Genomic DNA, 26,489 nt, shown 5'->3' on the forward strand with positions numbered 1-26,489 from the left:
AATGAGAGAGGAGAAAGAGTAAATGGGTTCTGTAATAAATTTCAGCTAATAATAGCGAATACTCTGTTCAAGAATCAGAAAAGGAGGAAGTATACTTGTAAAAGGCCGGGTGATAGACGAAAAGTTCAGTTAGATTTTATAATGATCAGACAAAGTTTCCGCCGAAATCCGATACTGGATTGAAAGTAGTACCCAGGATCACAATGTAGTAGTGATGAAGAGTGGGCTGAAGTTTAAGAGATTAGTCACGAAGAATCAATACACAAAGAAGTGGGATATGGAAGTACTAAGCAATGACGAGATACGCTTGAAGTTCTCTAAGGCAATTGATACAGCAATAGGAAATGACCCAATAGCAGTACAGTTGAAGAACAATGGATATCCCTAAAAAAGGCAATCATGAAGTTGGAAAGAAAAACATAGATACAAACTGCGAAGAAACCATGGCCAACAGAAGAAATACTTCAGCTGAACGACGGAAGAAGGAAGTACAAAAATATTCAGGGAAATTCAGGAACACAGAAATACAAATCGCTGAGGATTGAAATAAATAGGAAACGCAGGGATGCAATGATGAAATGGTTGCATGAAAAATGTGAAGAAATCGAAAAAGAAATGACTATCGGAAGGACTGACTCTGCGTATAGGAAATTCAAAATAACCTTTGGTGAAATTAAAAGCAAGGGTGGTAACATTAAGAACGCAACTGGAATTCCGCTCTTAAATGCGAGGAGAGAGCATGTAGGTGGAAAGAGTACACAGAAGACCTCTATGAGGGGGAAGATTTGTCTCATGTGATAGAAGAAGAAACAGGAGTCTTATTATTACGAGTGGAATTAAAATTCAAGGTGAAAGGCTATCAATGATTCGCTGAAGACATTGCTATCTTCAATGTAAGTAAAGAATAACTACAGGATCTGCTGAATGGAATGAATAGTCTAATGGGTACAGAATATGAATTTAGAGTAAATCGAAGAAAGATGAAAGTAATGAGAAGTAGCAGAAATGAGAACAACGAGAGACTTAATGGTCACGAAGTAGATGAATTCTGCCACTAGGAAGGAAAATAACCAATGATGGACGGAGCAAGGAGGACACCAATATCAGTCTTCCACTGTCAGAAAAGGACATTCCTGGCCAAAAGAAGTCCACTAGTTACAAACATAGGCCTTAATTTGAGGATTACATGTCTGAGAATGTACGTTTGGAGTACAGCATTGTATGGCTGTGGAACATGGACTATGGGAAAACAGGAGCTGAAGAGAATCGAAGCATTTGAGATGTGGTGCTACAGACGAATATTGGAAATTAGGTGGACTGATAAGGTAAGGAATGACGAGGTTCTGCGCAGACTCGGAGAAGAAAGGAATGTGTGGAAAACACTGACAAGGAGAAGAGACAGGAGATAGGATATCTGTTAAGACATCAGGCAATGTCTTCCATGGTACTAGAGGGAACTATTGAGGGAAAAAGCTGTAGAGGAAGACAGAGATTGGAATACATCCAGCGAGTAATTGACGACGGTGGCTGCAATGGCACAGGGGAGGAAATCTTCGTGATGAGCCGCATGAAACCAGTCAAAAGAGTGATAACTGAAAAAAAAGTCTTTCTATGATTTGGAACTAATCAGTTTTACAACTTTGGTACAATGTCTAATAAAAAATATTGGAATATTTTGACTATTCTCATGACTGTGTTAAACTAATTTTACTTACACATATTTATACTTACGTTCAACCTCTCTCTCTCTCTCTCTCTCTCTCTCTCTCTCTCTCTCTCTCTCTCTCGCACACACACACACACACACACACACACACACACACACACACACACACACACACAAACTAGTTGATAACCTGGGTCAACAGTTATTGTCAGATTGAGCGTATATATGAATACTGAAACTGCCTTTTTTTAATAAAGTGACATACACAGATTCAGTTACAATTCACCACTCTCCTACGCACCCACTCCCACCTCAACTGCAATTTATTGCTCAACTAGTCTTTTCCCCCAGGGTTTTATCCTATTATACATTTGAAATATATACTAAACACATCTCCTCCCCATCTCTGTGTCCATCTCTTCCTCCCTCTTCTATGTATCATCTCCTCCCCATCCTATATCTTCACGTTCTCCTCTCCCTCTCCTTTTCATTTCCCTCAGCCCTCTCTCTGCCCATGTCTTCGTTTCCTCTGACCATATCCTTCACCCCCTCTCTCTTTCCATCTCTGTCTCTCTTTTTCCTATTCCTCGTGTGCACTACCCCTCTACACCTTCCACCTGCCTTATTCATCTCCCCATCCTCCCCTCTCTCTATCAATTTCCTCTTCCCTCTCACTTTTTCCATCCCCTCCTTTATCGATCTCAACTTGGCCCCAGATATGCTCATTGGGACATGTAGCCCCTTCAATACAATTCCTTAAAGCAGGCCAATACTACTCCCACCACACACCTGTCATGCAGGGCAACCTACTCGTGAGAGCCCAAAAAACCATTTCTAGTCACTGACATTTAGGCTGCCCTGTACATCAGGTTGATATGGCAGGCCAATACTTTTCCCTAACAACATGGCTCTCATGCAGCATAGCTTACATGCCAGGGACTGAAAAACCATGCTTTTGCCCAGATCTCTGCTCCTACTGCATCTAGGAGTTTATAAACCCCACAGTGATTCCTGTTGTTTCTGTGCCAAATTTGGCTGAACTCAATCCAGGTCTTTGGGAGGATGGCTGGCTTTATATACATAAGATGTTTGAGCTGTACTGCTGCACCCATATCATGCAGGAGATGTAGATTTTTCCTTTGGTCGAATTTGGAATTGTACTTTCTATCATATAAAATGCTGTCCCTTCCTGTTGATCAGCATTCTAATCACTGCCCCATCATTTATTTAGATTCTACAGCTCAATGAACTCTAGAAGCAAAATGTACCAAATTTTGCGACGCTGACAACTGATCATTTTGCTATATGGGTGAAGCCTGCTTCGTCTCTCGTATTTTCGTTATATCAGAACTAGAGTCAAGCACAAAAACAGACATTTTTCCATAACGTCATGATGTGAGGATTGAGTTCAAAGTAGAAGGTTTACTTGGAAGTATGACGTTCAAGATCCTATGTGGAAAACGACTCCTGCTTTCATCACAATAAAAACGTGCTCCACTGTCTCTGACACTGGAATGCGAGAGCTACTTTACCTTATTTCGCGTGGTGTTATACAGTGCCTCACAATGAAAGTGAAGCACCCAGAAGACATGGTTCGCTGTCAATGTAGAATAGTTCACGTATACCACAATCAGGGGATATGCGAATGAGATTGTGTTTCAGAGGAAGAGCAGTCATCAGAGCTCGTTAATGTTGTTCGTGTTTAAACTTGTTACCAGAAGTGGTAGGGCATAAAAAGGGCATGAACAGCACAAGATGTTAGGTAAGCACGATTAAAGACATGGAGATGCCACTAGCCAATTCGTTTGTTCACTAATTCCTTCCAATACACATTACATTGTCTTTCTTCATTGACCTGTGTATGAAGTGCTCTCACGTGTAGGGCTACGTATATATGTATAAACGTATCATACTTAAGATCCACGCACTGTAAAGTACATTTTTGTCCACTGGTATAGCACCTTCATTTGACCTCATTTGTGTATCATTTTTTGGGTTTTGTAATTGATCTTATATGTGTGCTCTTTGACTATCCAAAACATCTGGAACAGAGACTTTTTGTTGGAGTTAAATTAAATTTAAAGCTGGATATGAGCTGCTAGCAACATCTGCTGATTCTGTTGCAACGTCTTTCACTTTCATGTATAACAACATAAACAATCAAACGATGGCGCATTCTAGCGGCGCTGCAAGGAACCCGCCAATATGTTTTCTGTCGCCAGATGTCAAGTGGTAAAAATTGACCAGCGACAACTGTCTCGTTTAAGAAGGAAAAAATCTCAGAGAAGAACCATCAGTATCACTGACTGAGTGATTAGCAATTTTTGTAAAATATCATCGTTGAATAGCAGTTTTTAAAATGGGGTTTTTCAAAAGCCTCTCTTTTGTTTGTGAGATTTCTACAGGATAAGAATTGTAAGAAAGTAGAGATTATTTGTACTGACTGTAATTACTGTATATATTAAGGTGAATGATATTAGCAAATATGTTAAATGGGACGTTGTAAGAAAATTCATGTATAACTGAAAGATAATTTGTATCATCATGAGTATTGGAGTTTTACTGTAGCTGAGGAATCTCCTCATATTTATCACCCATAACACCTCAACTCCGCCCACCTCCTTCTCTTACCCTCGCAGATTCTTTAAATAATCGAAATCCCATTTACAAAGCAGCTTCGAACTGCTGATAACTTTTTAAATGAGTTACCGTGTTAACTACTTGGCGTCAAGAACATAAGCTAGAAAAATTTTAGTTGTTCGAAATTATGTTTAAGGAGAGTTGGAAGTCGCTAAGTGCTCTCATTATTAAACACAAGATCAGTATAGTCTGGGCACTGTGATCTCCAGTTTAAGCCAAAATTCAATTTTTCACTCGTGCCAATGTTTATGACATCAAATCTCCTGAACTATGTGTCATGTGATGACATAATTTGGCAGGTACATTCAGTGGTCTATGAGGATACACTTTGTTGTGAATAGATTTGGTGGTAATGAAGGAATAAGTTAAAACGTCATGGGCAATGTGATAGTTCTACTGCATGAAAGTGAAAATGTAATAGAGGATAAACTTGTTTCCATTCCTTATATTACAAGGGCTGTCAGTGAGAAAAAGTTTGTTATGTGTAAGGTTTCTTGGAGGTCACTAAGTGGTCACATTCCCAAATATTGGATGAATATAAGTGCGCGGTCAGTTACGCAGCCTCAAGGCATAAACACAGATTCAAACTGAATGCTTGTCTCCAGAATGAGATTTGAATGCTTGTCTTACTGTGTCAAACATAGAGCGTAAGATTAGTATCTTACTGAGTAGAGTATGGCGGCATTTTCTGTTTTTAAAGTTGGTCAATAATTATACGAAATAATTACAATAAATTTTTTTTTTACTCGTGGAAGCCTATATGTAGGCTACCTGCAACCGGCGGTTGGTGACAGTCATTTTGTAACATATGAGTAGATTCTTTCAATTAAAAATATTTTTGATGTTATTAGAGTGGAAATTAATTTTTTGTTTTTGGATTCTTAACCATTTTGCAATTAGTTACCCGTGCACTAAAACGCGACTAGACAAGACGACTATAAGCATATTTTCGTCTAGAGGTACTAAAAGATGAAAAACAGTTCTAAATTTATTCCATCAGAAGTTTATTGTAACCAAGGTAATACAATGTAATGAACGCAATGTATGTCGGAAATTTCTACTAATTTTTATGGTCATTTCTACAAATTGTATTGGCGGAACTTCCCAGCAAGACAAGAGGTTAGTTGAATTTCATTTTCTCTCTTTCATTAGATGTTTTGTTTGCGACCGATTACTGCATGGTTGCTCTGACGTATTGCACGTAACTTCATCACAAAACGGTGTGCACATCAGTAAGTTGGTTGCAACGGCAACTAACATCAACAGAGATATTTTTTAAAATCATTTAATTACTTTTAGGCTCATGGCCTTTGGACATGAAGTTATCGCTATATACAACATCGACAAATGTTTTTCGTCACCCGTTTATTTCTGAATTCATTGCACCTGAAACAAAAGCTAGGTCTGAGGCATGTGTATATATTTATCAATATTCACTGCGTTGTGTCCATACCATCAAATAAAAAAAGGAAACGTGTGTAACGACAAAATATTGTTTCCCATGGGAAGGTGGAGGGACAGAGAGGGCGCGGTAAGGGGGTTGGCAGCACTGCTGAGCTAAGTCAATGCGTGGTGAAACGTTTGATTATTCGGTTGCAGGCATGAATTTGACGTGGCATACCAAAGACGAGATTGCCACGGCAGGACTAGTCCCAGTTATCCCAAACTTCAATGGCGATTCTTCGTACCATAGAGTATGTAGTCGTTGCCTACGTCTAGAAATAGCCTGCTTCAACGGATCCCACATATGTTCGATGGGGTTCACGTCCAAGGAACAGATAGGCCACTCCTTTGCGCTGATCTCAGATCACCGAAGGGAGGTGTTCACGAGAATAGCACGATGATCACGAGAGTTAATTATTGACCAAGATGAAACTTCCACCAAAAGCTTGGCAGCGAGGTAGTCCCCAACAACCACGACAGGTGTATGGTGGCCCCATGCAATGCCACCCCAGAATATGTCTGCTGCACCATCTTCTTGCACATGTTGGACATGTTGCTGGAGGCATTTGATATTACCAAGTTGTCTCCAGACGCTCTGATTGCGATTATCAGGGTACAAACAGATCTGTGTTTCGCCTGTAAACAACACCCAATGCCAGTCTTGGGGTTTGCAGTCTGCAGCATTTCTCTACCATCTGTAAGGGATGGCACAGTGTTGTGATGGACGACGTGATGCTCATCATTTTCATCACCACCACCATAATCAGGAATGAAGATTCGCATCACGCAATCGTCTCGTAACAGTTTGATGGGATACATGACATCCCGCAGTCTCTTCGGATGCCTAGTTCAGTTCCGAAGAAATCCGCCCAGGTTCCTTTGACACAAAAGTCATGAAAGTGGGAGGCCTGTTCAGTGTAAGTCCTCTTCACAGCCTTTGAATTGAAAACGGTTGCCTGTCTACACGACATCTCTGACTTGTGTGCACACATCGAGCAACTTCCCTGGTAGACAAGCTTGCTTCTGCTCATAAAGTGATGATGTGGACCCGATCACTGGTCGTGATTGTCCTTCGTAGTGTTACTCTACTGTTCCACAGCCATCTTTAATGCGTCCCTAATGGTGCTTTAGTTTCAGCTGAAATGCCACAATTCACTGAGTGCGGCGTTCTGCTCGCGCAAGATTACCTGGCCCGTTCGCCAAAGCGTATTCTCATTCTCACAAGGGAACCTCCCCATCGCACCCCCCCTCAACTTTAGTTATAAATTGACACAGTGGATAGGCCTTGAAAAACTGAACACAGATCAATAGAGAAAACAGGAAGAAGTTGTGTGGAACTATGAAAAAGTAAGCAAAATATACAAACTGAGTAGTCCATGCGCAAGATATGCAACATTAAGGAGAATGTAAGCTGAGGAGCGCCGTGGTCCCGTGGTTAGAGTGAGCAACTGCGGAATGAGAGGTCTTGGGTTCGAGTCCTCCCTCAAGTGAAAATTTTACTTTCTGTATTTTCGCAAAGTTACGATCTGACCGTTCGTTCATTGACGTCTCTGTTCACTGTAATAAGTTTAGTGTCTGTGTTTTGCGACCGCAACGCAAAACCGTGCGATTAGTAGACGAAAGGACGTGCCTCTTCAATGGGAACCGAAAACATTTGATCGCAAGTTCATAGGTCAACCGATTCCTCCACAGGAAAACACGTCTGATACGACACTGGTGACGGCATGTGCGTCACATGACAGGAATGTGTTGTCGACCCACCTAACTTGTACACTAGCTGAATGGGTAAAAAGATTCTTCTACCTTGCCCGATTTAGGTTTTCTTGTGGATGTGATAATCACTCCCAAAAAAGTGATGAAAACACAAGAGTTTGTCACATAAACTGCAACAAATAATGCAACAGTTTCACAGTCGCACAGTTTTCCATGTGCTCTGTCAAAACATATGTTTTTTACGTTTTCAAATGTTTCCGTGTGTAGACCGTAAAATTGTGCATATGTCCAAGCAAATCTGAACATGCCCTGGAATTTTGGAGAGCGAAGTTGATTATGTGTGAGAGCCTGAACTTTGATAATTGTCTGAAAATAAAAAATTAAACTTTTTCCTCGAAGAAGATTAGAACCGAGGACCTCGCATTCCGCAGCTGCTCACGCTAACCACGGGACCACGGCGCTCGTAAGCTGCCACTTTCCTAAATGTTGTATACATTGCGCATGGACTACTCAGTTTCTATATTTTGCTTATTTTTCCATAGTTCCACACAACTTCTTCCTGTTTTCTCGATTGATCTGTGTTCAGTTTTTCATGGCCTATCCACTATGCCAACTTATAACTAAATCTGGTGGGGGTGCGATGGGGAGGTTCCCTTGTCAGTGCTGGGTGAGTGCAGCACTCTGTTCCGAAGAGACGGCCGCCTCAGTTGCCTGTCGCACACTGAACTGCGAGCTTTGTGCAAAATGGAGAGTGTTCAGTCACGTAGCTAGCAACCGACATTTTATTTTCTGCTGCGACGAACTACAGTTTTTTAATGAAATAATGTAATTCTTTAAGATCCGATGAAGTTAGTATGGGTTTGTAAAAAAGTATATGAATCAATTACACTTTTATTTTTACATCGAACGTGAGCTTTTCGTCAGCAGATGACCTAACTTCTCCGCAGTTGTCCGATTAGTAATAGACTGTTTCACGAGTCTGTCGCAACTGCAACTGTATTAGCGTGTTAGTGAGGCGAAACTGTGTAAACCCTTCTGTGTGTCGGCAGAAGAAGTTAATTGTAACACGACAAAAAGAGAAAGGAAAGAAAGGTGTATAAGACTGGCGTGGTGAAAATAAATCGTTCCGTCTATTGCCATCTCAGTGTAATGTTGCAACCATTGCGTTTGTAGCGCCGTAGCCGGCTGCGGTGGCCGAGTGCTTCTAGGCGGTTCAGTGCGGAGCCGCGCGACCACTACGGTCGCAAGTTCGAATGCTGCCTCGAGGATGGATGTGTGTGATGTCCTTAGGTTAGTTAGGTTTAAGTAATGCTAAGTCCTAGGGGACTGATTAACCTCGGATGTTAAGTACCATAGTGCTCAGAGCCATTTGAATCATTTGCAGTACTGTAATAAACACTTCACTTTGAAACGACCCCTTAGAAAAATTAATGAATTATTGTGCTGATAAACCTCTTACGTTATTTGATTTTCAAACAGATGAGCTAAACTGAACGTATTCAGACATTTCTCTCTTTACTTATTCTGATCATCACTAAAGTGACACACAATATTTTTAGCGCAACGTAATCTGACTTTCAATAATCCCTACAAAGGATTGGCCCTGACTAACAATAACCTATACCTTTCATGAATCAGTTATCTCACAAAAATCTTCGTTACTCGAACTACAGCAATACAGCGAGCGCCAATACTGCCAGCTAAATAAAAGATTCTAACTACTGAAGGCACTAACTACTGATAGGCATACTTAGCAAATAAAAGATGTTGATAGAGAACAAACAATGTATTTACCTCAATAGTGTTTAAAAGTCATAATATACATATCAGTTCATGATATCCAGTCTTACAAATTTACTCTTTCTGATGGACACAAGCCCAGAACATCCGCTCTCAAAACTCCGCCATCTCTCTCCCCACATCCACCACTGCTGGCGGCTCACCTCCAACTGCGCAAAGCTACGCGCTGTTCACATCCAACTGCGCAACACTACAATAGAAAATATTCCAACAATGCAAACCAGCCACAGACTGGACAGAGCACAGTCAGTGATTTTCATACAGAGCGCTACGTGATGTTACCAGCATAAAAACCTAAACAGCCTACTTACATAGCAAACAGCCTACTTACAACTTGTCGAATTATTTGGCGTACTGGGGTAACCTGTCGATATGATCTTTTGCAGACTCGCTAGCTGTAGTTATGGGAGACAGGCGTTTGTGTGAAGGCTTAAGCTGTGAATCTGCACTTTCGCTACGGCGCTGTCCCGACCACAAAGGAGGGAGGGGGGGGGGGCGGCATTACCACCGTTATCCCGTTACCATACGGCAGCGGAAACGTAGTAAGCGACGAACATTTTTGTGGGGGCTGTCGCCGAGGAAATGTTTTGCATAGGTTTGAAATTTTGTGTAAGTCCGTTGCAAGTCACTAAGTGACCTCGTTTCCAAATACTAGATGACTGCACCATGGGTATTCGCGTGCCGTGGGCTACACAGCTTTTTCTGCCCTACTCCCATCCCACACAGTGGTTCATTCAAGAGAATAAGTGATATGTGACGCAAGTGTTGTTTAAATCGCGCCAGTGATTTAGCATCAAATGTGCAAATTACATACATAAATACGTACGTCCGTTTTTATAATATGTATCGATTAAGTACTTTGTAAGCGTTTTTAAACAACCTTGCAACGCACGCTCGCCCAGTCTGCTTCACGAGATGTAGGTCAGTGGGTACGCGCTTTATGCTGGGTAAGTGTTCCAAGGGCAGGAGCAGCAGGGAAGGCAGAGCTGACTGTGTACTCACGGTATTCCACGCCGAGCACGACGTCCCGGAAGCAGCGCCACGCCTCCGCCTCGCTGAGTGGGTTCTCCGTGGGCACAGGCAGCACCTCTCCGCGCTCCAGCAACTCGAACACTGTGCAAACAAAAACGAAAATCTGTCGTCAGAAAACACCACACACTAGGGAGCACAGCCCATGTCTGCAAGCAGACAGGGGAACATAGCTTTACGAAGATGGCTGGCGAATTCTGTGACTTTCCTAGGATTCCGTAACCCAGTCGGTAAAAGCGGCACTATTATAGCATCAGTTTTTGCCCGTCTGTCTGTCTGTCCGACTGTTAAAAACTCTGTTTCCTCATGAGAGGATAAACGTATCAGCTTCAAATTTGTGTCACGTAATAAGGTCTACGGTCCCTTGGCGGTGTAAAAAACTGAAGCTTTTAAGTCAATGTAATCAAAAGATACCCCTATTTAAGTCACGTATATTGATACTCGAAAACTCATTCTTAGAGTACTTTTCGTCGATCTACAACCCTGAAATTTGGAAGAAGCAGGATTTAGCGGTACAAGTAAAGGAAAACATAAGGAAAAAATTGTTAATTTCTAATAATATCACACGAAAAAAGTTGTTTTTCTTCGTTAGCCGAGTTCAGACTTACAATTAAAACACACTGGAAAGTCTTGTAATTCCAGGAACCATTATCTTGCCCCTATGAATGTCGAGAACAGGAAAAAATCGTCGTTATTTTCGGTTCCCTGGATGGGTAAGCTGTCCATACACAATTAAGTTTGTGCGGAACCCTCAGAGTGCGAGGCCACAGATGCGAGCTGCGACATGTGCAACAATCCGCCACCTTGGGATCCCTGTCATCGATTATCCTCCATGCAGTCCCCGCTTGGCACCATTCGATTTTCGTCTGCTTCCAAAACTCAAGCAACGCCTTCGAGGACTTCACTGTGATAGTGATGAAGTGGTGCAAGCAGAGGTGAGGTTGTGGCTCCGCAAGGAAAAATAAAATAAAATTCTACAGTAGCGGTATCAAAAAACTCCTCTCTCCTTGAGAGAAATATGTGCTTCTCCATGGTGATCACGTTGAGAAATAAGCGCGTACACACGAAGAATAAAGATGTAGAATGTTGATAATGCTTGTTTTATTTAAAAAGCTTTAAAAGCTTTAAGAGTTTTCATATAAAAGATTTGGTGACATTACTTTTCAGCATGCCCTTGTATTTCAAGAGTAACCCACACTTTGTACAATGTGTTTTAAAATGTAATTCATATCATTTTAATTAATTTTCACTATTGTATTAATTTTTTACATAAATGTACGAGGCGTAGTTTAAAAGGGAAAAAGCAATGCAACAAGCTGGAGGCACCTGCCGACGGTATCTACCCGTAAATCTGAATTGTAATATGAAAGCAATACATTTTTACTTAATTTGTCAATTAAGAGCAAATTAAACACTGAGCGGCAAAACTAACCAAACCATACAGTGTGACATGTTTATTTTATTTATATGATTCATTTTAATCATCGTCAAAGGGTTTTATCCGTTCGGAGTGAATGATGCACCAATTAGCAATTACTAGGTATACTGTTTATTGTATACTAAATATTTACGCCTCAACGGAAAGCAGGGTAAACATTACTAACGACTCGTGTATGTACTTGCTATAGTAAATACGGTTTGTGACATAAATTTCTCAATAAAATATTTATTATTTTTGTAGTAAATTGTTTCGTCATTTTAATGTAACTTTAAAACTATGAAGTTACAAAGGGACCGAGAATCATACGTTTACTGAAATCGTCAGAGCGCTTCTGATGGAGCTTCACAGTAAAAGATCGGCCCGCTAAATAAAGAAGTTGCTTTTGTTGTAGGAAAACATGGAGAGCCATTATTGAATGTCACTGAGCCACGAAGATGAAACGAGGAAAAGAAATGGCAGGCTGTCGTTGGAAATCATTACCCTCTAGGCTGAGTCAGAAGCGACGTTTCTGACATAGGCGTAGTAAGTTCGCCAGAAGTTATCGTGCGGACAGAATTCGTCAGGTCAGTTTGGACTCTGAATCCTTTTCTGCATAGCGGTAGTGCTGGACACAGAAATCTGCATTATCCGTGGTGACACTGATTTTTGTGGAGCTATTGCTGAATTACTAGCGTGAATAGTTTGTCGTCAGTCGGAACTATAATGTTTGTAGAACACTGCGACATTTAGAGTAATACAGCAGAGCAGAGTAGGTCATATTTCAGCACATACTGTAAGTGATGGACCTTGGCCTAGTTACGTGTGAAGTAGAGAACGTAACTGTGTGAGGAAGCTGCTTAACTTTTGTCGGTAATGCTGAAGGTGGAATTCCTTTGTTATTATCAGCATATTTAACATATTTATTTGCATAAGTACTTAATCAGCATCCTGTTCACTGTATTTATTGAACTGCTGACTACGATGAACAAACTCTTATTATTTTAAACAGTTCAGTGTCCGTGAACTTCTTTAAATTTCTGCTCACTTTTGATTATTGATACTGATTGACGTGCTCGTCAGTATTCTTGATTTCATCGTACAAAGGAGGTTTCGCATGAAAGTGAGCCAACTAGGACTCCTGGCTCCACATTATAACTGCATTTTGGGTAAAGTTAGCCTAACAACGAAAACTCTTTCGACAAAGAAGAGGTTGCATGTGCTCAACACAATAGAGCTAGTCGCTGAGAAGAAAGACAGCGCCTGTGTTGCGATGTAACAAGCTTTACCAAAATCAGTCAGCTTTCAGCAATGGTGAAGCAGTGTTTACTTACAGACGCTTGATTCCCTACCGCTGGGAAATGTTGAGTAGTGATGCTGCCAATTCGAAAAAAATGGTTCAAATGGCTCTGAGCACTATGTGACTTAACTTCTGAGGTCATCAGTCCCCCAGAACTTAGAACTACTTAAACCTAACTAACCTAAGGACATCACACACATCCACGCCCGAGGCAGGATTCGAACCTGAGACCGTAGCAGCAGTGCGGTTCCAGACTGAAGCGCCTAGAGCTGCTCGTCCACAGCGGCTGGCCATTAAGTTTGAAGTTTGAGGGTACTGTGACAAGAGAAACAACAGCTCATACGGAAGCATGTAGACAGTCGTTTTCCCCTCGCTCCATTTTCGAATGGAACAGGAAATGAAACGACTAGCGTTGGTACAAGATGTACTTAGCCATGCGACATCCGCTGGTGGCCCAAAAAGTTATTAATCAGCTTAAGGGGCTCCGGAACGCCCTATACTTGCAATGTTAAAATAACGCTTATAAATTACATCTTTCCTCACACAGTATTTGAGGTAGGAAGTTGAAATTTTTACAGATTATTTATTGGAATATGGGCTACAACTTAACACAGGGATTTTACAAAATTTTAGTTCAGTTATTAAAGATGATTTTTTTCAATTGTAATGAAAATTCACAACATTTTTTTGCAATTTTTTATTTATATATTAAAAAATATACAGTTTTTTGGAAAAAGGCTGTGTTAGATTATGCAGAAGGTACTGTGTAACATTTATTGAAAGTTTGAAGCAAATATGTTTGGAAGATCCTTAGAAAACATGTAATTAGTATGTGAAAATAAAAGTTTTGGGAATCGAGCGACAAAGATTGGATTAACTTTTTAGTGCATTCCAGGTCCATAGGATGGATTATCTGCATCCTCTGCAAACTCCTCCTCCAGCTTCCTCTTGTTCCTCCTCCTGTTTACTCTTGCTTGTATTTCTAGACTCTTTACAGCCCTGTCTGCAGCGCGAAGGCGTTCCTTGTCTAAATCAAGCATCGCTCGTACCATGTTAGAACCTATCTTCATTCCCATATTTCTAAATACCTTTGGCTTTCCAACATTTCTCCTTTTCTTAAAAGCCTTCAGAGGATTTCTAATAACTTTACTTTTACTCATTATTATACTTCAACAAAACAGAGACTCAAGAAACAGAATTAATTACGAATATTTTCGAGATAACGACAGAGTAAATAAACATGAAACAATCGACAATCACACCAGCGATATATATTGAACCATCACAGGTTAGCCACAACACATACTTTATCTCACATCACTAAAATGTACCTGATGAACACGGACGTTAATAATAACACCATTTGACAGCAGTTTAACAGCGCCACAGTGGGTCACGCCCATGTAGAACACATTTCAAAAAAAAATTTCAAAATAGTTGTAGTCTTCGGAATCGAATAAATTATATATCTATTAAAAGGTAATAGTCTGCAGATTCAGAAAACGCAAAAAAGTAAAAATTGAACTTTTCATGATTTTGAGCCTTTCCGGAGCGCCTTAATAGCTTGCTTGTTTGGGACAAACTTCACCACTGCTTATGCATATCAGGGATCCGACAATTTGTTGGTAGATTTGTGGAGGTGTGTGGCGTCAGCTGTCTGCACACAGGTCATGTCATTCGCGTAAATAACGGACCGCTGATATGCGCACGCGGTGCCGGCGCCTTATAGCGACCTATAAGGTTCAAATGGTTCAAATGGCTCTGAGCACTATGGGACTCAACTGCTGAGGTTATTAGTCCCCTAGAACTTAGAACTAGTTAAACCTAACTAACCTAAGGACATCACAAACATCCATGCCCGAGGCAGGATTCGAACCTGCGACCGTAGCGGTCTTGTGGTTCCAGACTGCAGCGCCTTTAACCGCACGGCCACTTCGGCCGGCGACCTATAAGGGTTTCACATGATTTACATCAGGCGAATGTGGTCGCCGAAACATCAACGTGAGTTCACTATAACGTTCTTCGAAGCACTGTAACACGGTTATCGTCCCGAGACGCGGACAAATATACTGCTGAAAGATGACGTCGCCATCGTGGAAGACATCAAGCATGAAGGGGTGGGTGCACGTGGTTCTCAGCTGTCAGCATGTCTTCGATTACTACCGCAGGTCCCATGCAAGCGCAGCATAACACAGCTCCCATCAGCTTGCGTCCGAGGCGCGCTGTGTGTTTTGAGCCGTCGTTCACCTCGATGACGGCCTTTGTGGAAACGACCATCAGGCATTCTACACACTTCTTTCTCCCTTTACCCTCCTTCCTCCAGCCTCACCCCCACTGTCCGCACTTTTTCGGCCTGTTCATCACATTCACCATTGATTTTGTATGTATAAGACAGCAGTCTATGCCAATACTGACTCGTAGCAGAAATGTGATACACCCGAGTACCCGACACATTTCCATTGATCTACGGTCGAATCCACATGGTTCTGTGTCCATTGCATTCGCAATTGATGATGTAGTTAGATCGACACGTGAACACGTAGGGGTCTGCTGCAGTGCTCGCTGTTCAACAACGTACAATGACCAATGTGCGCGCGTGCTCCAGCACTGTGCTCTTTCGGCACAGATGCTGCTGATCGCCATCTATTCTACTTTACAGAGCAGAAACGCCTCTGAGCCCCACGTTCTGTATAGAGTCGTGGGAGTTCAACCATTTAGCTTTCCATAGATGCTCGCTACAGCAGCACGTGAACATTCGACCAGCTTCACCGTTTTCGAGGGACTCGTTCACAGCTTCTGCGTAATGGTAATCCGCTCTTTGTCAAAGTATCGCAATGGATTTTCCCATTTGCAGTCCATATCTTTGCTAGGGTGATACTCCATCCGTGTCTGTTCCGCTTACACACTTTTGTTACCGCGTTACGTGCCGAGCGGCATTCAGCGTCGCGGTGGGCAGAGCTCATCTGTGTACTGTGGCTTGCCGGAAAACATGTTACCAGGGTTGTTTCGACTACACTTTGGAAGTGTCGTTGCGAAGCCCTTACATATCCTCCATACAGTCCTGGTCTCTCCCCATACGATTTCCATATTTTTCGAGCATTGAAGAAAGACGGTCGATTTACTTCGTCCGAAGACGTGCACACGCCTGGATACAGTCATGATTCCGTAGGTTGCAGGAGACTTTTTTCCATGAAGGCATTGACCGTCTCGTCTGGTAAATTGAGTAACTGTATTAACACTTACGACGCTTTCTTCAGAAATAATGCACGCGTAACTTACTTTTACCCGTCTGTCTCTTTTTCATTTGACCGCCGCCTAAAACAACAAATTAACATCCAGAATACATGCTCCACCTTGTTACACTCGGAATACTGAGTGTATGCAGACTGTACCGACGAATGAAAATTTATACCGAGGCTGGGATATGAACCTGGATCTGGGCAGATGCACCAATCACTACGACACAATGGCACAATAGTTCTGCACAACTGCACAGACTACTGTAGCAAGCTGGGCCGCGCGTGGTCGCCTTGCCACGGTTCGCGCGGCTGACCCCCGTCGGAGGTTCGAATCCTCCCTCGAGCTAAGTTAGTTTAAGTAGAGTGTAAGCCTAGGGACCGATGAACTCAGCACTTTGGTCCAATAGGAACTTACCACAAATTTTCAATTTTCCACTACTGTAGCATGCCTCCCTCTTCAGTCGAAATTCCCATTCACTCTTCAGCTCACTTGGTATTCCTCCTAAACTCGAAAAGGGTGGCGTTGTGGTTAGCACATATATGCCTACTGATTAGGAGACCCGGGTTCGAATCCCGGCCATGGTACAAATTTTCATTCGTCGATTCAGTCTACACTGGAGACTTGAAAAGTTCTCTGGAACAATACGGTTTCATTTGACTGGGAATACTATTGCCCACATTCTGTTCCACAGTAAAGAAAATATTCCATCACTTAGAACTGAGTGAAATTGTAATCTGTGCAGCAAATCGTATGTTAGTCAGTCAGGTATAACTATTAGACGGCTGTGCATAAAAGGAGTTGGAGACTGAAAGAAATATTCCAAGTTTGCTGAATATGCCCTGAATCAATGTCTCTCTAATTACATGTGATGTTCTCCATAGAAGAGCTAAAAGCAGAAAACTAACTTTACTCGAAATTCTGGATATTAATAAATACCAATCAAAGAATTTTGATCTAACCCTTAATGACTAAAGATAGTTTTATCGTTCAGCCTTACTAAAGTTGCAGCAGCCAGTTAATATGCTTTCTCATCATTATATTGTTTCACACCCACATTCTACACGCTTCTTTCTCCTCTTTGCCTTCCTCCACCTCACTCTCCCGCACTTTTTCGACCTGTTCATCATATTCACCACTTATTTTGTACACTGGACTCGCATTCGGGAGGACGACGGTTCAATCCCGTCTCCGGCCATCCTGATTTAGGTTTTCCGTGATTTCCCTAAATCGCTTCAGGCAAATGCCGGGATGGTTCCTTTGAAAGGGCACGGCCGATGTCCTTCCCCATCCTTCCCTCACCCGAGCTTGCGCTCCGTCTCTAATGACCTCGTTGTCGACGGGACGTTAAACACTAACCACCACCACCACCACTTATTTTGTATATATAGCACAGCAGTCTACTGACTTGTAAACGTTTTTGGCTTATACATTCACATACTTTTAATCTCTGAGTATAAAGTAATTTAATATTTTTATGTTTATAGCTTCTTAGTGAGCTATGTTATGTTTGTGTTTCTGTATAGGTATATAGTTGTAAAAGATCAAATATTTTTGTAAAAACAATCTTTATACAGTTATGAACCCTCGCTGAAGTTATGTAGACTATCTGTTTAGTCTTAAGTTATCTGAGTAGGCCCGAAAGCCAGCTCATAACGAACTAAAAAATAATAATTACTGTGGTGAATCAATACCGTGTATTTAAGTTTTTAATATGTACATGTTCGTTGAAGTAACGACGAAATATTCCATGAAGGAGTTTATTTTATTTTTAACTTGGGGGCCGGCCGCGGTGGTCTAGCGGTTCTAGGCGCTCAGTCAGGAACCGCGCGACTGCTACGGTCGCAGGTTCGAATCCTGCCTCGGGCATGGATGTGTGTGATGTCCTTAGGTTAGTTAGGTTTAAGTAGTTCTAAGTTCTAGGGGACTTATGACCACAGATGTTGAGTCCCATAGTGCTCAGAGCCATTTGAACCATTTAACTTGGGTCTAGATGATCCTAACATACAAGTAGTTCAACAAAATCTTCACCATACTTCTTCGGGTTAAAGTAAATAGGAAAGTATATGTAATACTTAATAGTGCTGTAATTACTCGTTAATGAATACTGTATCATTTGTAAGTGATGTGTTGATCTATAAGCCAGTTCCTAACTGAACCTAAACTGGAAGCAAAATCAACATTTTAAGATCGGTTATTATCGGTCATCAGTATTTAGATATCTTCGTTGAAATCGATGATTCATCAACTTCAAACACCCGTAAAGTAAACGTGTTTGTTAGCATAGAATCGCTACTTTGAGGTTAATGGCATATCTGTTACTCATTAACGAACGCACACAGTTTACAACATCTCCACTCAGCAACTGTCAAATCTCACTAGCAATACATGGAGAAGAAATCGGTAAGTCGTAACTGTGTTTCTTTTTTTACATTTTTCACAACAGGTGCGATGCTATGAATTCGAAAGAAATTTGGGAGACATCACAATCATCGAAGTTCTTGCTCTTTTAGGAACGTAAGTTGGGTAATTGCTATTTCACAAGCATCAGCATCTAGGCTGTAAAAGGCTGTAACGCCCCCAACGGTATTAACGTCCCATATTCGTGAACTATTTTCTATCCTTTCTATACGGTCACAGTATCAGCTGAAGGTAACATGCAAACTTCCAGTGTAGCAGTGTACTTTTTGTTGCGGTACCCAAGAATGCTTTTAGGGTTCTAAAGCTAATCAGAAACTTTTATTACTTGCAGCAAGTCTTATTAAATGCTAGAGCCGTAAATCACGCCTAACTTTGTTTGTTAAGTCGTAGCTCTTATTCACGTTCCTCAATTGCTGCTGAAATCACACTGCTACAGTATTATGTGTTCAAAAGTAACTTCGTGACGTTCGGCGTGAAGTTACTTTAAATTGTGCAATTGCTGAAGGCATATACTAAGAAAGAAAATAAATCCTCTAAATCAGTGCTTAAAGGAATTCTATTTCCTACTTAAATAAAAAGTCGTTTAAGATAGCATTGCTGCTAGTTTGACGAATCAATACTAGTGGAAGTAAGGTTAAGTGACCGTCGGAACGAGACTATATGTAACATGCGCTTTGAGCGACAGTTACAAATAGAATGCAGCACCAACACTACTACTCCAAATGACTATTTCGTGCAAAATTTACAGCCGCGTATTGTATTCAGTTGGAAGCATTATCTGCAAAACATTCGTTCCAAGAATTTGTGTAGCTCCTTCCTCCACTGAGTATTGTTATTCTTTATTTCAAATATCCTTTTTGGAGGGCACGATAAATCATTATTGTTTCTGCTTCTTTGCTTTCAACAGGAACTTCCTTTGGGCACATACTTCTTTCGTTGTTAGATGTTGTTGTTTCTTCTTGTGTCCAATTGCTTCCAATTCTTGATATTTTTCTGTCCTGAGATCCTGTCGATTCCATAAAAACTGTTCCGTTTGTCATTGCGTCCAAATTGACTCCTCCATTTTCCGTATCCCTGTATCTCTCAGTTACGTAATTTTAGATTTGCAATTGCTTGGTAACTGAAAGACTTGTTTATTTATTCTGTGATTATTAATCCTGCATATGTGCCCAGATAATCTGATCTCTTAGAATCTCATTACATGCGTTGCCTTTTCAACTTTCATACATGCTTCTGTATTGGTTCCTAATCTGCGCGTCCTCGTATTTTCTTGAGGAGTTTTCTTTCAAATTTTTATAATTTTTCAATCTCTCCCATCGCGGTTAGTTTAAGAGTTTCTGCAGCAAAGAGCGTTTCTGGTCTTACCACTGTTTCATACTGTCTCAGTTTTGTGTTCCAGGACAAAGATTTTTTAATATACATGTTTCTTGTTGCCTGAAAGGCCCTCTCGATTTTACACACTCTTGTCTCTATTACTGTCTTTTCCTTCTTGTTATTTGACATCCATTATTATTATTTCTTTCCTTTCTCAGACGGTATGTCTGGTTAAAAATGGAAAGTGACGCGGACCTTGATCAAGCACGACTTCCTTTTAACTGTATGGTATATGTTACATTGCATTTACGAACTTTCGGGTAATTCAACATGTATCAATAATTACAGATTTCTATAGTTGTATATATACGATTGGATGTAGCTGTATTGCGTTATGTACTGATGGATATTGTGTGGTATGACTCCTGTAGTTGATAGTATAATTGATATAATGTCAACTTTATGTTGATGCCACATGTCCTTGACTTCCTCAGCCAGTTGGATGTATTTTTCAATTTTTTCTCCTCTTTTCTTCTGTATATTGGTTGTATTGGGTATGGAGATTTCAATACGTTGTGTTATTTTCTTCTTTTTAGTGGTGAGTATGATGTCAGGTTTGTTATGTGGTGTTGTTTTATCTGTTATAATGGTTCTGTTCCAGTATAATTTGTATTCATCATTCTCCAGTACATTTTGTGGTGCATACTTGTATGTGGGAACGTGTTGTTTTATTAGTTTATGTTGTATGGCAAGTTGTTGGTGCATTATTTTTGCTACATTGTCATATTTTCTGGTGTATTCTGTATTTGCTAGTATTGCACATCTGCTTGTGATGTGATCTACTGTGCCTATTTGTTGTTTTCAAAGTCTGCATTTATCTGTTGTGGTATTAGGATCTTTAATAATATGCTTGTTGTAATATCTGGTGTTTATTGTTTGATTCTGTATTGCAATCATGAATCCTTCCATCTCACTGTATGTATTGCCTTTTCTTAGCCATGTGTTGGATGCGTCTTGATCGATGTGTGGCTGTGTTAGATGATACGGGTGCTTGCCATGTAGTGTCTTCTTTTTTTAATTTACTTTCTTCGTATCTGTGGTTGTGAAATTGCAATGTTGTAGCCGATGTATTTATATGAGTGATTGCTTAGTGTATTTTGCTAGTTTCTGCTCGTTCTATAAAGAATTTTCTTGAATTGTCTACCTGTCCATAATGTAGGTTTTTTATGTCGATAAATCCCCTTCCTCCTTCCTTTCTGCTGAATGTGAATCTTTCTGTTGCTGAATGTATGTGATGTATTCTATATTTGTGGCATTGTGATCGTGTAAGTGTATTGAGTGCTTCGAGTTCTGTGTTACTCCATTTCACTATTCCAAATGAATAGATCAATATTGATATAGCATAAGTATTTATAGCTTTTGTCTTGTTTCTTGCTGTCAATTTGTTTTCAGTATTTTTTTTTTAGTCTTTGTCTATATTTTTCTTTTAGTTCTTCTTTAATATTTGTATTATCTATTCCAATTTTTTGTCTGTATCCTAGATATTTACAGGCATCTGTTTTTTCCATCGCTTCTATGCAGTCGCTGTGGTTATCCAATATGTAATCATCTTGTTTAGTGTGTTTTTCCTTCACTATGCTATTTTTCTTACATTTGTCTGTTCCAAAAGCCATATTTATATCATTGCTGAATACTTCTGTTATCTTTAGTAATTGGTTGAGTTGTTGATTTGTTGCTGCCAATAGTATTAGATCATCCACGTGTAGCAAATGTGTGATTTTGTGTTGGTATGTTCCTGTAATATTATATCCATAATTTGTATTATTTAGCATGTTGGATAGTGGGTTCAGAGCAAGGCAGAACCAGAAAGGACTTAATAAGTCTCCTTGGTATATTCCACGCTTAATCTGTACTGGCTTTGATGTGATATTATTTGAATTTGTTTGGATATTAAGTGTGGTTTTCCAATTTTTCTTTACTATGTTTAGGAACTGTATCAATTTAGGATCTACTTTGTATATTTCCAATATTTTTAATAACCATGAGTGGGGTACACTATATGTAACATGTGTGTCACTTCCTATTCTATTTGTGCTTGTTCTGGTGGCTGTCTTAAGATTTAGTTTTCCTCTGATTGTTTAATTGATGCGTGCTGTTCTTTGATTGTTTGCTCTGGGATGTTTGAGTCCATTACTGTATTTTCTTCTTCTTCTGATTGCACATTATTTTGTTCCAGTATTTGTTGTACTTATTGTTTGATGTTTTCTAATTCTGACTGGAGTATCCTGTTATTTTTGATTATTACACGGATCTAATCAGCTAGTCGTTGTTCTGTTAAAAATTTTAATTCTGGGTATCTAGAAATAAATGTTGTGTATGCTTGTGATCTGTATCCAGTTGTGTTGGTTCCTAAGTTTGTTGCTTGGTAATAACAGAACATGAGGTGTCTGTTAACTTCATCTGACCATCTCATCCTTTGTCTCTGTTTTCCTTCTAGAGTGGTTGCAGGAAGAATATCCTGCAAAACACCTCTATTTGGATTTAAATCATTTTCCGTGTGGCTAGCAGTGTCGTTACCATTGTGGACGGGCATAGGGTTCAAGCGTCGTCCCCGACCATGACGGCGCTTGTCCGAGGCTTCATTAGTACTGTCCTGAACCAACTAATCGTACTAAAATGGGGGTTAGCCCTTTAGTGGTTTGTGCTTTTCGTCGCCTTTTACGACTGGCAGAACATACTGGAGCCTATTCTTTTCCCGGGCCTCCACAGGGTTTATTGTTATTATTATTATTATTGTTATTATTATTACTGTTCAATAGAATTGTGGAGAATAGAAATTTGTGGCACAACTTGACTAGAAGAAGGGATCGGTTGATAGGACTATTCTCAAGAACCTACACATGAGTCATGCATGGAAGGATAATGCGGGCATGCCCCGTAAGAATAACTTTTATAGTTGGCAGGTAGATATTATACTTCACCCATTGTGCAACGAACCATGGGGATCTCTCTCACTAATTTCTGCCTGAGTCGCTGTGGTTCGACAATTAATGTCTTCGTATTTTGCAAGATTTTCCAAATGTTTATTATTGATTCTGCTGTAGCCTGCAACAGTCACATCGAAGGACCAAATTTTATTTTTCTTCACAGTTGCGATGTCAGGCATGTTGTGTTGCAGTATTCGAATGTTCTGAAGCCATAAGCCCGCAGTAGTTTCTCTTGACCATTTGTGACCCGTTTTTCTGGTTTATGATCCCCCATCTCTTTGCTACTAGGAGATGATGCACCTGGTCTAGTTTTCAGTGTAGAATTTGCCAACAGCATATCTGACGAGGACAAGGGATGGGCAGCAGACCCCCACTTCACCTTTAACTTAGAAGGAAAAAAATAACAAAGTAAAGTACCACGCAAACCGTACTCTACTCCTAAACTGCCAGACATCATGTGTCCCAGTTTGAAGGACAGAAAATGTAAAAAATGTTGAATATAGTGGGAACCCTGGAGATTATAGGGCTTCGCAAAATGAAATGAAGCCAATATTATTACATGGAGGTGTCAAGTGAAAAACTTAACATTTTTTTAATTTTTTTTTATCGAACGAAATTCGAATATAACTGTATTATTTTTCGACGTAGTCTCCCAGTCGTTCAACGAATTTCTTTTTATCAGCACCTTGGAAGTGCACGGATCCCTCTGAAAAAAAAGAAAAAAAATTGTTGGTGTGTGCAGACACTCGAGCACCATCTGCTGCACCTCTTTATCAGAACTAAACTTCGTACCATCTCTTTGAATGGACCAGACGTGTAGTAATCACTCAGTGCGATATCCTTCTGCTTCAAAGTGCAAAAAAATTCTTCACAGACATCAACATATCGCTCTTTCAGTTCTGGAGTGAGGTGCCGTAACACCCATCTTGCTGACACACTGCGAAATTTAAGCACTTCTTTAATGATGTGATGTACTGTGCCGTGACTAATGTTCAAATCAACTTCTGTTTCATACATCGTCACACAGCGATTTTCCACCACAGTGGCTTCACTGGTGCAGTAGACTGGTGTCACAACGCGTTGTGCTGAGCGTCCATCACAGAAGTCACGCCATTCCCGAACTTATTAACCTACTCACACACTTTCTGCTATTAAAGACATCCATCAACGTACTAGAACTTCATCCGCCAATGGACAGCAATAGGTTTCGTACCATCACTGCTCAGATAACGTATGACAGAACGCTGTTCCTCCTTGGTACACGTCACAAGTGGGTTAGCCATTTTGAACCGATGTTATGAGCACTTTTCGCTTTCCTGTAGTGTGCTGCCGCCTGTAGGGCATTCCCTACATCAATGGTAACAGTGCTGCCAACGTACAGAACTATAGCACGAAATGGTTCAAAATAGTTCAAATGGCTCTGAGCACTATGAGACATAACATCTGAGGTCATCAGTCCCCTAGAACTTAGAACTACTTAAACCTAACTAACCTAAGGACATCACACACATCCATGCCCAAGGCAGGATTGGAACCTGCGACCGTAGCAGTCCCGTGGTTCCGGACTGAAACGCGTAGAACCGCTCGGCCACCGCGGCCGGCTAGCACCAAATGTCCATTTTTGATTACACGTTACGGTTTTTATTTGACTCTCCCTCGCACTTTTTTCCAGTGGTCTGTAAGTACTCGTATAACGACTTACTGAGCCGAAATCGTTGACTGAATGTCACTAGTGTTTTGTTTTATCAAGAACATTCAGATTTTTTTTTGTAAGTAACGATAGTTTCCAGAATGAGAATTTCACTCTGCAGCGGAGCGTGCGCTTATATGAAACTTCCTGGCAGATTAAAACTGTGTGCCCGACCGAGACTCGAACTCGGGACCTTTGCCTTTCGCGGGCAAGTGCTCTACCATCTGAGCTACCGAAGCACGACTCACGCCCGGTCTCACAGCTTTACTTCTGCCAGTATCTCGTCTCCTACCATCCAAACTTTTAACCATAGTTTTCTTACATTGTCTCTCATTGGATACTCTGTACCAGTTTGGAAACTTTATTCAGGGTGGCCGTTAGGTCAATACGACTATCAATATTTATCTTCTAAAAAAAAGAAACAACTTACAAATCTGTCGTTTACCACAAATGAGAATAAATCATCAAGTTTATTTGCATCTTTGTTGCAGGTAGACTATGAGTAGAGAACACTGCAGACCCTGTTGTAAATGGCGTCAGGCGAGGAGATGGCGCAGTGCGTTCTGTGATATCACAAGATAAAATCTCGCATTACTGTGCAAGAGAAATTTTCGAAGACAAAACGGAAGATGAGCAACTAATAGAGGAAGTATTGTTACCTGGTAATTAAATTTAAACAGACCGGCAGCGAAGAGAGGAGGCCTTCGGCCAGTGAAGAAAGTGTCGGAGCTGTGCAACAGGCGGTCTTACAAAGCCTTCCATATATACTCGAGACGCACCTCGTGAATTATGGATTTGGAGGACCACAGTTCAAAGAATTGTGCCGCAACATATGGCACCTGCACGCACATCAAGTCCAGATAAGAGACGAGTCACAGCCATATGATGGAACTCGTTGAGCAGCTTTTGCTACTGGGATAACTGGCACGAATGGACGCCAGTAACGATTACCTTCAACGAATTTGTTGTTCAGGGGAAGCTAATTCCCACATACCACATAAAGTTAACCAGTGCACTGTGAGGATATGGCGTTCGGGAAGTCTACACGTTGCCCTAGATCATTCCCTTAAAACGATGCCTGCCGAAATTTAATGCACAACAAAGTTATTGGCGCTCTCGTTTTTTTCGAAAAACAGGCAACAGCTGACAATATATCTAGATATACTACAACAGTTTGAGGAACCGCATCTGAGAGACTTGCATCCTGATGTGATTTTCCAACAAAATGGTGCACCAGCCTGTAAGGAATTTTCTTAACGAAACATTTTCTGGCATGTGGACTGGGCGCGATGGTCCCACTGGCTGGCCTGTGAGATAACCAGGCATAAAGCCTTTAAGTTTCTTTTCGTGGGGTTACATAAAGAACAAGATCTACGTTACATAAGTAGTTGATTTGGATAATTTAAGGAAAAGGGTAACAGTTGCTCTTGCTAGTATTTTACAAGGCAAGTGGTCAAACGTATGGCTTGAAATCGAATATCGATTAGACATTCTTGGAACAACAAACGAGGCACGTGACATTGTCACAAACACCTGGTGATTTATTCGTTCATTTGCGACAAACTAAAAATGTGGAAGCTCTATAGCTTTTGTAAAATAAATATTGAGGGTTTTAAAATGACTTTAGGGCCATCCTTTGTAAATTATATCTGTTATTTACGATATCATAAGAAGATACGCAAAAGAAGACATAGCGATCGTCGTGATAACATAATTGTATGAAAATCCTCATCTAGGAATCAATTAAAACGTAAAAGATTAATGTTCCGCCAACATATTTGGTAGTTAGCCCAGACCTTCATCACTTGAAAATGTGAACCGTTTTTCTGCTC

The 26,489-nt window shown here is 40.7% G+C and overlaps 1 protein-coding gene across 1 annotated transcript in view; it reads right to left on the minus strand.

The window, feature by feature from the left end:
* Positions 1-26,489, minus strand: part of LOC126203054 (calcium/calmodulin-dependent protein kinase kinase 1) — a 540,044-nt gene that overhangs the window by 26,208 nt on the left and 487,347 nt on the right. The window contains exon 7 of the mRNA XM_049937293.1: positions 10,265-10,375. Coding sequence (XP_049793250.1) covers positions 10,265-10,375 — 111 coding nt within the window. The remainder of the gene's footprint in view (positions 1-10,264; positions 10,376-26,489) is intronic.

Source organism: Schistocerca nitens, chromosome 9 (genome assembly GCF_023898315.1).
Source record: "Schistocerca nitens isolate TAMUIC-IGC-003100 chromosome 9, iqSchNite1.1, whole genome shotgun sequence".
NCBI lineage: Eukaryota > Metazoa > Arthropoda > Insecta > Orthoptera > Acrididae > Schistocerca > Schistocerca nitens.